At 40.1% G+C, this 13,487-nt stretch overlaps 1 protein-coding gene across 2 annotated transcripts in view; it reads right to left on the minus strand.

The window, feature by feature from the left end:
• ACSS1 (acyl-CoA synthetase short chain family member 1) overlaps nt 1-13,487 on the minus strand; it is a 189,384-nt gene that overhangs the window by 29,203 nt on the left and 146,694 nt on the right. For both annotated transcript variants that reach the window (XM_073557471.1, XM_073557470.1), the window contains exons 10-12: nt 9,425-9,551; nt 5,223-5,350; nt 2,303-2,366 (exon numbers count right to left, since the gene is read on the minus strand). In XM_073557471.1, coding sequence (XP_073413572.1) covers nt 2,303-2,366; nt 5,223-5,350; nt 9,425-9,551 — 319 coding nt within the window. The remainder of the gene's footprint in view (nt 1-2,302; nt 2,367-5,222; nt 5,351-9,424; nt 9,552-13,487) is intronic.

Genomic DNA, 13,487 nt, shown 5'->3' on the forward strand with positions numbered 1-13,487 from the left:
GGGCATCTGTAGCTTACCTTTGGGGACTTGGAGGCCAGAAAAATTGTTTCATGTGTAAAACTTGACATTCATCTTTTACTAGCAGACAGGGGCACAACGATCGTGGTCGCAGATAGCGTGACTGGAACCGGGCCCATGGGGGTGGGAGGCCCGCTGTCGCAAGCACAAACTCAACTGAAGTGTATTCCAGCACAAGGCACCCGCCGAGTTCGTGTGCTGAAATACATGCTGCCAGCCAATCACAGGCCAGCAGCTGACATCATCGTGCACGTGACTGGGGGCACATGGCAGTGATGTCATGCGCTCCCATCACTTGCACGCTGAAGTCAGCTGCTGGCAGTGGGGGAGCAGAAGGAAGATGAGTATAATCATTTATTTTTTTTTCTATGCATTAAAGAACAGTGGCAGAAAGGGAGACATATATACCAGAATGGGGGAAAACATACACCAGGAAGGAGGATATATATTTATAACAGGATGGGGAACATGTATATACCAGGATGGGGGATATAAATACCAGTATGGGGAATATATATCAGGATGTAGGGACCTAGGATACGGGACATATATACCAGGATGGGGAGCATATATACCAGGAAGGAGCCCAGGATGTGGGACATTACTACATAATGGGAAGGGGGGCAACTTGTATGTCCTTATAGAATTTAGAAGAAGCTGGATGCGAAACGCGCGTCAGGGTGAGGAGAGAAGTGTCATCACGGTGTTTCTGCTGCCTTCACCTGCAACCTGCTTTCCCTGGTAATGTGACCAGATTTCATTATACCTATGTTATAAGGATATATAGCGCTACATGGAGGACTTGATTCCATCATTAATTTGTAATGTGAATATATAGTGCTATATTGTGGACATGTTTCTATTGCACATATGTAATATGGATATATAGTGCCACGTTTTGGATTTGTTATTATTGGATATATGGAATGTGACTATATAGCGCTTTATTGTTAATCTAGTTTGGGATTATTATTACTAGTGGTGATGTATTAGCTGCAGGATACTTAAACACGTGTTGCACATCCCTCCTAGTTTGGGTGCTTTTTTGATGTTTTAATTTTTGTTGTTATTTTTAATTATGAATAAAATATTATGTGGTTTTAATTAAATTTCTGGAACTCTTCTTTTGGCAATGGTTTATGTAGGTCTGAATTCAGGTAAATAATGGGAAGGGGGGGCAACTTGTTTATCCTTTTAGAATTTAGAAAGTCAAAAAAACGGGGGGGGGGGGGGCACACAGGTCCAAATTTTTACAACGGGGCCTGTAGGCCTCTAGTAATGCCACTGCTAGGACAGCAATCAGGGTGCATCTGGATGGTTGCTTTAGAAGAAATACAAAAAAACTGATTGTTCTTTAATATTCATCGATATTACGATTGTCCCTTAATATTCAATTATTTCAAACACAAAGAAGTCCAGTGAAAAGTGATTTGGCACTTAGACCTGTGCTCAGTCTCCTGCTCCAACTGCCATCATGCATCTTATTGTGTGAACCCTACTTAGTTACCTAATTCACCACATCTAAGATTTATACTTATCCAAGACAGGGCCTTCCAAAAACACAACCAAATCCACACTGCCGACTACACACCATCTCAAACGTTCAGATTCTGGTACACGCCTTCAACTGGGTTACAAAATGTTTTGGGAACTGGTCACCTGGTTTATGCTGCCCTATCAGAGTATAACATAATGTCTGAGACCCTGATTCTATTTCTAGAGTAATTAGTAGAGGAGATTAATATCCACTACGTGTGCATAGTGCTGATGCCTCAATATTCATGAGCAAAGGCTCCACCCACTCATCTCTAATCTGTGATTGACAGCTGTCTCCCAATGTGCAGTATTGGGAGAAAACTGGCAACCAGTGGCAATGGTGGGAGCTGCAGCTTATGCATACCAAAACTCCAGTGCTGCCGAAAATAAATAGGAATTTTATGAGAGCGGCTACATGGGAAAAAGTAGAAGATACAACCAATGAGGGTCTCTTTCACTACTTAATTTTGCCCTCCGATAAAGCAGCATAATCCTGGTGACCGGTTCCCTTTAATAAAGACATTCTGACTTATAAATTAGCATCAGAATTATGAAATAGTCACCGCATTAATAGCATTTAATGAACCTGTAAGGTACAAATTGTACGCTGAAATAAAAAACTATAACATAGCAATAAAACATTATTATAGGATAGACTCCTCCATGTTCTATGTCCAGGTTAGTAGGAAATGATAGTAAATTACATTTTTATTAACCTACAAAAATTAGGATAATCAGGACATTGTACCTTCTCCTTTGATGTCATGCGGAAAACCAATGACAGCAGTTTCTGGAACATCTGGATGTTCATCCTAAAAGTGAAATGGGTGAATAAAATTCCATTAGTGCCACATATTAATAAAGAGGTTTTTTTAGGTAAGGAATAGGATATGGCTATGTCCTGTATGGTTTTTGCCATGTGTTTGGCATTGGAATTCTTTTGATAAAGCATATTACCAGATGTCTCATCATTCCTTTATAGAAATATCAATGCCATATTTAATACATACAGGAAGCCATAGCTATAACTACCAGGGTTGCTGGCTTTGCAGCTGCTATGCCTAAGGTCTACACTCAGATGTGAAGCAGTTTGTGAATACATTGGATGTTGGAAGCAAAGATTAGAAGACATTGGAAAAGACAACATTTTACAGAAATTATGGCCATAGGGCCATAATGCAGAAGGCACAACGAGTCAACATCTGGCCTTCTATTTACGACTTTATCAATATGTGCCTTACAAAACTATAATCTACCATGTTGTTAAAAAGTATCTTATATAGGAAGGTGTCATTAATGACTATGAGTAGCTGTGTGTGTCCATGCACCAGCAATGTGCATCTGTCCCCACTCACACTTTATAGTAAAGATATCGAAACCAGCAATATGCATGTCTCCACTTACACTTTCTAGTGAAGATATAGAAACCAGCAATGTACATCTGTCCCCACTCACACTTTATAGTAAAGATATAGAAACCAGCAATGTACGTCTGTCCCCATTCACACTTTATAGTAAAGATATAGAAACCAGCAATGTACATCTGTCCCCGCTCACATTTTATAATAAAGCTATGGAAACCAGCAATGTACGTCTGTCCCCACTCACACTTTATAGTAACGTTATAGAAACCAGCAATGTACATCTGTCCCCACTCACACTTCATAGTAAAGATATAGAAACCAGCAATGTACGTCTGTCCCCACTCACACTTTATAGTAAAGATATAGAAGCCAGCAATGTACATCTGTCCCCACTCACACTTCATGGTAAAGATATAGAAACCAGCAATGTACATCTGTCCTTGCTCACACTTCATGGTAAAGATATAGATCCCAGCAATGTGCATCTGTCCCCACTCACACTTTATAGTATAGAGCTAGAAACCAGCAATGTACATCTGTCCCCACTCACACTTTATAGTAAGGATATAGAAACCTGCAATGTACATCTGTCCCCACTCACACTTTAAAGTAAAGAGATAGAAACCAGCAATGTATGTCTGTCCCCACTCACACTTTATAGTAAAGATATAGAAGCCAGCAATGTACATCTGTCCCCACTCACACTTCATGGTAAAGATATAGAAACCAGCAATGTACATCTGTCCTTGCTCACACTTCATGGTAAAGATATAGATCCCAGCAATGTGCATCTGTCCCCACTCACACTTTATAGTATAGAGCTAGAAACCAGCAATGTACGTCTGTCCCCACTCACACTTTAAAGAGATAGAAACCAGCAATGTACATATGTCCCCACTCACACTTTATAGTAAAGAGATAGAAACCAGCAATGTACATCTGTCCCCCTCACACTTTATAGTAAAGCGATAGAAACCAGCAATGTACATCTGTCCCCACTCACACTTTATAGTAAAGAGATAGAAACCAGCAATATGCATCTGTCCCTACTCACACTTTATCGTAAAGCGATAGAAACCAGCAATGTACATCTGTCCCCACTCACACTTTAAAGTAAAGAGATAGAAACCAGCAATGCATGTCTGTCCCCACTCACATTTTATAGTAAAGAGATAGAAACCAGCAATGTACGTCTGTCCCCACTCACACTTTAAAGAGATAGAAACCAGCAATGTACATATGTCCCCACTCACACTTTATAGTAAAGAGATAGAAACCAGCAATGTACATCTGTCCCCACTCACACTTTATAGTAAAGCGATAGAAACCAGCAATGTATATCTGTCCCCACTCACACTTTATAGTAAAGAGATAGAAACCAGCAATGTACGTCTGTACCAGGGTTAACTAGTTAACTCTGTAGATATCAAATTGTATTGATCATTATGTAATATATTCATGGCACCACAGTTCAGGTCACATGTGCCATTTCCCGTGAGGAAAGATAAGGCAAGGTTACTCTTATCAATTAGACTTATATCTTCCTGTCACAATAATGCGGTGACCTTGATGCTTTGGAAAATGTACGCCCTTACTTGACGCAGTCTATGCACGCAGAGTGTGATACCTGTTCTGGCATCAATGACTAAGCTATAATATTATATATATATATATATATATATATATACACAGTATATATATATATATATATATATCAGACAGAGCAGAGCCATTATCCTCCACCATGGTAAGGCCAAGGTAAGGTTCTGCTTACATCTGCTTTATGGTGTTCATGTATAACAGACACCACATTGCAGTACCGGATTTTACTAAAAAATTGAGTTCTCCACAATCTGATTTTTTTCAGCTTCCGTTTTGCTGGATTACAGAAGGCGGAGAATGGGTTTAAGACTATATTCACCCAGCCATCACCTGTCCCACTGCTTAGCCCTGCGGGTCGATGCACCCGTGTGACTTTGTGTGAGGCCTAGTCGGCTGGAGGTGCCGAAGAGGCCTTTGAAAAGGCTGCACCAGTGATCAAATGAAAAAATACAACCGGACTGGAGCAGGGTTGCGCTGGTTTATTTTGCGTCACCTATGTTTATTATGCTTTGTGATCAGGATAGACTTCAGGGAATAATAATGCACAGTCTACATTGAATACATTTGATACAAATCAAATTTTCCAGCCTAATTCAAGCAAATCTGCCGAATTGAATGTTGGCAAAAGAGCTCATCGACATTTACCATTTTTAACTATTGTTTTAAGAAATAATTTTGCCAAAAAAAAAAAAACATACATACCAATGCATCTTCAATCTCTGCAGTGCCAAGTCTGTGCCCACTGATGTTTATGACATCATCCATTCGACCTGTTATCTGATAGTGGCCTTCATTTGACCTATAAGCTCCATCACCAGTAAAATAATAGCCTGAAACAGGTAGGTAAAATGTTATGTAAAGTGCATGAAATATACAAGTTATATTGTAATCACAGTTATGTAGAATAGAGAAGTGAGAAAGAATACACTGAAAATCTGCTAAATTATTTAGACTGCTGCTTCATAAGCCAGCCATAAACAAAAGCTCCCTTAAGTAAAGTGCACCATATTTTTGGAAAATCACGGACTATCGGAGGACCATAAAATTCAATCAATATCTGCTATAAGGTGGAGTAAGTATCCACTACAATTTACACCATTTTTGGCATAAAATTGTAGTAAATCTAATGGACTGTTTTGAGTCCCACACACATTTTTTTTAGAAACAACACAAACCAGCAAGAAGTCTAACATACCGTACTTCCACAACGTGGGTGTGTGCCAAAGTTTCTGTTTTTAGGCTCTAGTATCCTTGGTAATTACACAATAAACGATACAAGCTGCATATATTATTCAGTATATCTCTTAGACCTACAGAGGCTGTTGTTCTTACTTCAAATACATATCAGAATGGCCGTGTAATCCTGAATATTAAATGGATCTAGCTAAGTGAGAGAGTTCATAAGTCCAAGTGTATTGTAAGTTGGTGCAAGATTGGTCACTCTTTACATGGAAACACTAGGTACAAATAGTACTATCGGTATAGCCGTAGTCCACAAGTTCAGTTTTTGGGTACCAAATAACTGCAGAATTGATCATTTTTATAAACATTATTAATATGAAATGAGATGATGATGTATTTCAAGTATTATGGAATTAATTGCACTATAGAGAGTAAAATAAATATAAAATATAAAATCAGGAAGGTCCAGGAGATGTCTTAGCCATGGAGAATAAAAGTACTTATGAATTCCTACATTTTGACTCTGGGAACAAGGGGCTTGTTAAAGTTGGTGTTCACGCACAAAGAGTTTTTTGATGAGTCTTTTGAAGCGGGTCCACTCCAAAAGAAGCACGAAAAACCACTTGAAAGACACTTCTTACTCATTTCTATTATGAAAACACTTTTTCGTCTACTTCATGCTTTATAAAATGTGTGGTGGGAGAAAAGAGACTGTATGATTCAATAAAGTGTAAAACATGCTTTAGGAAAAAAATCCCTTGAAGTGGCGCTCGAAAAATGTTTCAAATCCAGGAAACGAAAATCTGCTACAAAAACTGCCCAAAGGAGCATTTCCTGAAGCTATTTCCATTTAACTCTTTTTTTTTTTACTACTTTTTATTTTATACCTAAGGGTATATGAACTAAACTTCTGCGATCATTTTTTTCATTGGTTTTTCAGGCAAAGACATGTGCACATGCGCTAAGGCCTATTTCACACTTCAGTTTTTTGTTTCAGTTAAAATCCGCCAAAAAGGCGGAAAGTGGATCCGTTCCTAACTGATGTGAACGGATGCCACCGGATCCGTTTTTTTTGACGGATCCGCAGAATGAAGAATTTTAAAGGAATCGCTGCCCGGGAAGGAGAGAGAGAGAGAGAGCGAGAAAAAAAACATTGCAGGGTCCATCCAGGCATGTCGGCGGACGCAAAAAATTTGGCAAAAAAACGGATCCAACGGATGGCCATCCGTCAAGATCCGCCGGTAATGCAACTCAATGGGGAAAAAAACGGATCCGCCAAAAAAAAATGGCGGATCTGTTTTTTTAAAAAACCGGCGGATTTTGACTGATGGTCAAAAACGGAAGTGTGAAACAGGCCTAAGGCTGATAAGCTTGTGGGAAAAATTCCCCATTTACAATTTTCCTCTGTCACTTTCCAAATGATTTTTTATCTACATTCACTATATTGCACTGCAAAAAATGAAAATATCCTAATAATCATCTCACAAACTACAACAATGGTGCAGATGGGTGGGTCCTTATTGGGTGAAAGACTATAACCTGGCATAATTTAATTCTAGTGTTGATTGCAATAAAGTGTTCTTATAAATGATCATCCTGGTAAATGTGGCTGCTCTAATATAAATTCAGTGTAGGCGTTCTACATTACTACCATAACACATCCGCAGAACATCTACAAGTCAAAAAGATGCAGCAGGGCATCTACAGTATGTACGTACAAAACTAGCAACTTAATACGCACAATTATTATTTGTGGAAGAAATTACGATAGTAATGTTTCCTAAACACAGAATTTATTTTCGAGAGTAGAGACTATTTTATGAATGGCTGTCTCCAACATTATCAGTAATTTCTGACTTACATTCTTATCAAACATGACTATGCTGTTCTCACGAATAACAGAGCAGCGGAATGTCAATTATGATACAAACTCAGCAGATTAACCTTTAACCAGAACAATAATCTTCTGATGTTATTACATAAGAACCACATACTTCCAATGAATGATTTAATGTGTTTGTGACAGTAAATGAAACACTTGCCTAACGTATAAGATACAAGTTCTTTGGTCTTTGTACAGCTACAAAAAAGAAGACTTTTGTCATAAAAATGATATTTAGGACGTGTTGTGTTGCAGAAAATGTTCTCTTCTTTATTGGGGTGTCTACAGAACCTTGAAAAGAAAGAGGGATGGAATGGAAAGGATACTCCCATCCTATGTAGAAAGTACAGGCTATTAAATGATCTTTTTTAGTAGTCAGATGTGAGGGCTCTTTTCCAGAGTTGCGTTGTGGCCTTTAACATATCTTGTGAGAATCCTGAGAAATCGTATAGACCATATTGTGTACTGAGGGGCAGAATGATAGACTTACAGACTGCGTGGGTCTCCAGTTAGTGGCAAGAAGGCCGAGGATTTATTTCATATTACAGTATATACTCGTGTATAAGTCGAGGCACCTAATTTTGCCACAAAAAACTGGGAAACGTATTGACTCAAGTATAAATGGGTATGAATTGTCTCCTCATCACTATCCTTGTATGCATGGCTCCTCATCCTTATCCTTGCAAGCATGGCTCCTTACCCCTGTCCTGCTATGCATGGCTCCTTATTCCTATCCTTGCATGCATGGCTCGCTATCTCAATCCTTGTCTGCAGGGCTCCTCATCCTTATCCTTGTATGCATGGCTCCTTGTACCTGTGCTTGTATGCATGGTTCCTCATCCCTGTGTTGGTATGCATAGCTCCTCATCCCTATCCTTGTTTGCATGGCTCCTTGTCCCTGTCCTTGTATGCATGGTTCCTCATCCCTGTGTTGGTATGCATAGCTCCTCATCCCTATCCTTGTATGCATGCTTCCTTGTCTCTGTCCTTCTATGCATGGTTCCTCATCCCCGTCCTTGTCTGCATGGTTCCTCATCCCTATCCTTGACTGCATGGCCCCCCCATGAGAAAAGCATACAAAAAAAACTCCTACTTACCTTCCCTGCGTGACCTCGCAGCATCTCCTTCCAGCGCCAGCAGCTCCTGAGGCCGAGCGATCATGTGTCCCCGCTCACTAGGATAATGAATATCACATGAATATCACATGATCGCCCGGCCGCAGGAGCTGCTGGTGCTAGAACAAGATGGTGCGAGGGTGCGCAGGGAAGGTAAGTAGGAGTTTTTTTGGTTTTTTTTTCACAGCAGCTGGAAGCCAGCGTCTGCGGCTGTAACTGTGCGCACTATAAGAGAAATGGATATTCATTGCCAGTGCAGTGTATTAATTCCACTTTAGCAGTGGGCACAGTTACAGCCACAGCCGCCGGCTTCTGCCTCCTGTGACCCGCTGCTCCCCCTCCCCCGCCGGCTTCTGGGTCAATGACTCATGTATAAGCCTTGGGGCGCATTTTCAGTCCTAAAAAATGTGCTGAAAAATTCGGCTTTTACATGAATATATACGGTATTATGTATTTGCTTTGCTGTCTATGAAGATAATACATCTTGTAACAGCAAGTATTGAACCTAATTCACTGTGTGGGGGTAAAGATACTTTTTGTGCAAACACCTTCCAAGAAGATGTTAATGTCAAGACTCAAGAGCAAATGTTTTCACAATACATTTACTATATCATGTTATACAAAAACATTTTATTGATTTCAGTATTGATCAAAGGTTTGGACAAAATATGCAGTATATGAGAGACACTAAAAATATATTTAACATACAAAACTGCACTTATTACCTGGATATGTCTTGAAATAAGCATCAATAAATCTCTGGTGGTCTCCATATATGGTTCGGGCCATACCAGGCCAAGGTTGGGCAATACAGAGTGCACCAGACACATCACCGCCTTCAATGACCTTGCCCTGTAACAGAAATGAAATGTGTTACAACTGATCAACCTCTATGATTGCATCTCATCTACTTGAAAATGTTACACTATGACCAAAAATGATTATGATGGCAAAAGATAAAAATTGTCTAACCATAAATATTATATAAATTCATTTAGATACCAACAGAAATATAATAATTGTCATGGGGCCCATTCCACACTACATTACATGATGATTCATGCCCAAAATAACATGGTTAAAGGGGCTTAACCCTGAACAAAGTACGTTTTAATTTATAGATCTTCAAATAATTATAAGTTCCACAATTGGATGTGTTAAAAAATGTTCCTGTGCTGAGATAATCCTATAAATGTGCCCCTATGCGAGATCCAGCTTTTTTTTGTAAAACCGGATCCGGCGAAATGCAATGCCGGATCTGGTTTTTCCCCATTGACTTGTATTAGTGCCGAATCGTGCCGGATGGCATTGCAGTTCGTCCATTTTTTGCCGGATCCGGCTATTTGACTCATTCCGGCGTCTGGAAAAAACAGCTACTGTAACGTTTTTTGTCTCCGGCGAAAAAGACGGAAGTGCCGGATCCGACGCTTCCGGCTTTTTGCCACAATGAAAGTCTATGGGCGCCAGAATGCGCCGGATCCAGAAAAAGACGGATCCAGCCACCGGATCCGCTTTTTGAAGTCTGCGCATGCTCTGATCCAATTGGCCAGCCCCCAGGAAACAGATATAACCTGCTAGACGGATCCGGCAGAATAAAGGATCCGTTTCTACAGTTGTCCAAAATTTACGCCGGATGTGTTTTTTCTAAAAATAGCCGGATCCTGCCTGACAGCAAAAAACTGATGTGTGAAAGTAGCCTTAGGGATCACCGCTGCTGGTTTCTGTAAGGAAAAACATTTCTCTTAGTCCTTAAAATCTTTTTTCAACTCACAAAAAGAATAAGCTATGATCCCATGCTGTCCTGTCTGTAGGGCCGGCAAAAAAGGCAGGTAGACAAGGCATCTGCATAGGGCCCCGCACCTCCAGGGAACCCAGCCAGTGGCCACCATGGGGCCCGTGACTAAGGGGGACCTGGCGTCAGTGCCACCCCCCGCATTCAACTTATCAGCATCATAGATGCCGATACAGTTAAAAGTAATGATGGAGGTGAGAGAGTCAGATGACACTCCCTTATACTCTATGAGGGGGTGCATGATACTCTGATGTGGCTGCATTATATTCTATGAGAGGGGCCTGCATTATACTCTATTTATGACTATGGGGTGCATACTACTATATGTACTATATGAGGGCTGCATTATACTCTCTCAAGGACTATGGGTAGTGAATTATTCTATATGTACTACTTGGGACCTACATTATACTGTATCGAGGACTTTGGGGAATGCATTATACTATATGAATAACTATGGGGTGCATTATACTATGAGGAGTGCATTGTATTATATGGAGGACTATGGGCGTGCATTATACAATATGGATGACTATGGGATGCATTATACTATATGTGGGAGTGCATTATCCTACAGGGAGGATATGTGGAGTGTATTAAAGTATAGGGATGGATATGGGGCACATTAAACTATATGAAGGACTATGGGGCAGATTGTACTGTATGGAGGACTATTGTGGTGTGCATTATACAGTATGGAGGACTATGGGATATACAGTCATATGTTAAAGTTTGGGCACCCCTATTAATGTTAACTTTTTTTCTTTATGGCAATTTTGGTTTTTGCAACAGCTATTTCAGTTTCATATATCTAATAACTGATGGACTCAGTTATATTTCTGGATTCAAATGAGGTTTATTGTACTAACAGAAAATGTGCAATCTGCATTTAAACAAAATTTGACCGGTGCAAAAATATGGGCACCCTTATCATTTTCTTGATTTGAACACTCCTAACTACTTTTTACTGACTTCCTGAAGCACTAAATTGGTTATGTAACCTCATTGAGCTTTGAACTTCATAGCCAGGTGTATCAAATCATGAGAAAAGGTATTTAAGGTGGTCACTTGCAAGTAGTTCTCCTATTTGATTCTCCTATGAAGAGTGGCATCATGGGCTCCTCAAAACAACTCTCAAATGATCTGAAAACAAAGATTATTCAACATAGCTTTTCAGGGGAAGGATACAAAAAGTTGTCTCAGAGATTTAACCTGTCAGTTTCCACTGTGAGGAACATAGTAAGGAAATGGAAGAACACAGGTACAGTTCTTGCTAAGCCTAGAAGTGGCAGGCCAAGAAAAATATCAGAAAGGCAGGGAAGAAGAATGGTGAGAACAGTCAAGGACAATCCACAGACCACCTCCAAAGACTTGCAGCATCATCTTGCTGCAGATGGTGTCACTATGTAACAGTCAACAATACAGCGCACTTTGCACAAGGAGAAGCTGTATGGGAGAGTGATGCAAAAGAAGCCGTTTCTGCAAGCACGCCACAAACAGAGTCGCCTGAGGTATGCAAAAGCACATTTGGACAAGCCAGTTACATTTTGGAAGAAGGTCCTGTGGACTGATGAAACAAAGATTGAGTTGTTTGGTCATACAAAAGGCGTTATGCATGGAGGCTAAAAAACACAGCATTCCAAGAAAAACACTTGCTACCCACAGTAAAATTTGGAGGAGGTTCCATCATGCTTTGGGGCTGTGTGGCCAATGCCGGCACCGGGAATCTTGTTATAGTTGAGGGTCGAATGGATTCAACTCAGTATCAGCAGATTCTTGACAATAATGTGCAAGAATCAGTGACGAAGTTGAATTTACGCAGGGGATGGATATTTCAGCAAGACAATGATCCAAAACACCGCTCCAAATCTACTCAGGCATTCATGCAGAGGAACAATTACAATGTTCTGGAATGGCCATCCCAGTCCCCAGACCTTAATATCATTGAACATCTGTGGGATGATTTGAAGCGGGCTGTCCATGCTCGGCGACCATCAAACTTAACTGAACTGGAATTGTTTTGTAAACAGGTATGGTCACAAATACCTTCATCCAGGATCCAAGAACTCATTAATAGCTACAGGAAGCGACTAGAGGCTGTTATTTTTGCAAAAGGAGGATCTACGAAATATTAATGTCACTTTTATGTCGAGGTGCCCATACTTTTGCACTGGTCAAATTTTGTTAAAATGCAGATTGCACATTTTCTGTTAGTACAATAAACCTCATTTGAATCCAGAAATATAACTGAGTCCATCAGTTATTAGATATATGAAACTGAAATAGCTGTTGGAAAAACCAAAATTGTTATAAAGAAAAGAGGTTAACATTAATAGGGGTGCCCAAACTTTAACATATGACTGTATTATACTATGTGGAGGACTATGAGATGCATTATACTATGTGGAGGACTATGGGGTGCATTATACTAAATAAGCAAAACGCTGCCTATTCATTGAGTGATTGGATTGTTTATGTCGGAACAAAAATTATTGTTCTCAGCAGCACATCGCCCGGTGAAAACTGCAGATATGCTGCTGATAACATGATAGTATATGGGAACAGATTGATCTACTTGTGATCGTTCTGTGCCCCTTATTCGTCCTCAGCCGGTGTAAAGAGGCTAGGAAACAAGAGTCAAATGACTTCAATATTGTCGATCACGCTCATTTAACAGCCTGAACAGCCTGCATGTAAATATAACCAAACTATATTTCTGTGTGATGGTGCAATTTGTTAGCATTTGGGGCCCCACTTTAAACTTTTGCCTAGGGCACCACTTTGTCTAAAATCGGCCCTGCCTGTCTGTATCCTCTCTTTTGCTTCCTCCCCTGCCCAGGAGCTGTAATATGATCAGGCCATGTCCCTGTACGGCCACACACAGAACACAGCAGGGGCACATTTATAAGATTATCTCAGCACAGGAACAATTTTTTAACACATCCAATTGTGGAAATTATTATTATTGTAAGATCTATTAAGTAAAATGATCTTGG

This window comes from Dendrobates tinctorius, unplaced genomic scaffold (assembly GCF_039654945.1).
Source record: "Dendrobates tinctorius isolate UK_male_01 unplaced genomic scaffold, ASM3965494v1 ptg000250l, whole genome shotgun sequence".
Classification (NCBI taxonomy): Eukaryota; Metazoa; Chordata; class Amphibia; order Anura; family Dendrobatidae; genus Dendrobates; species Dendrobates tinctorius.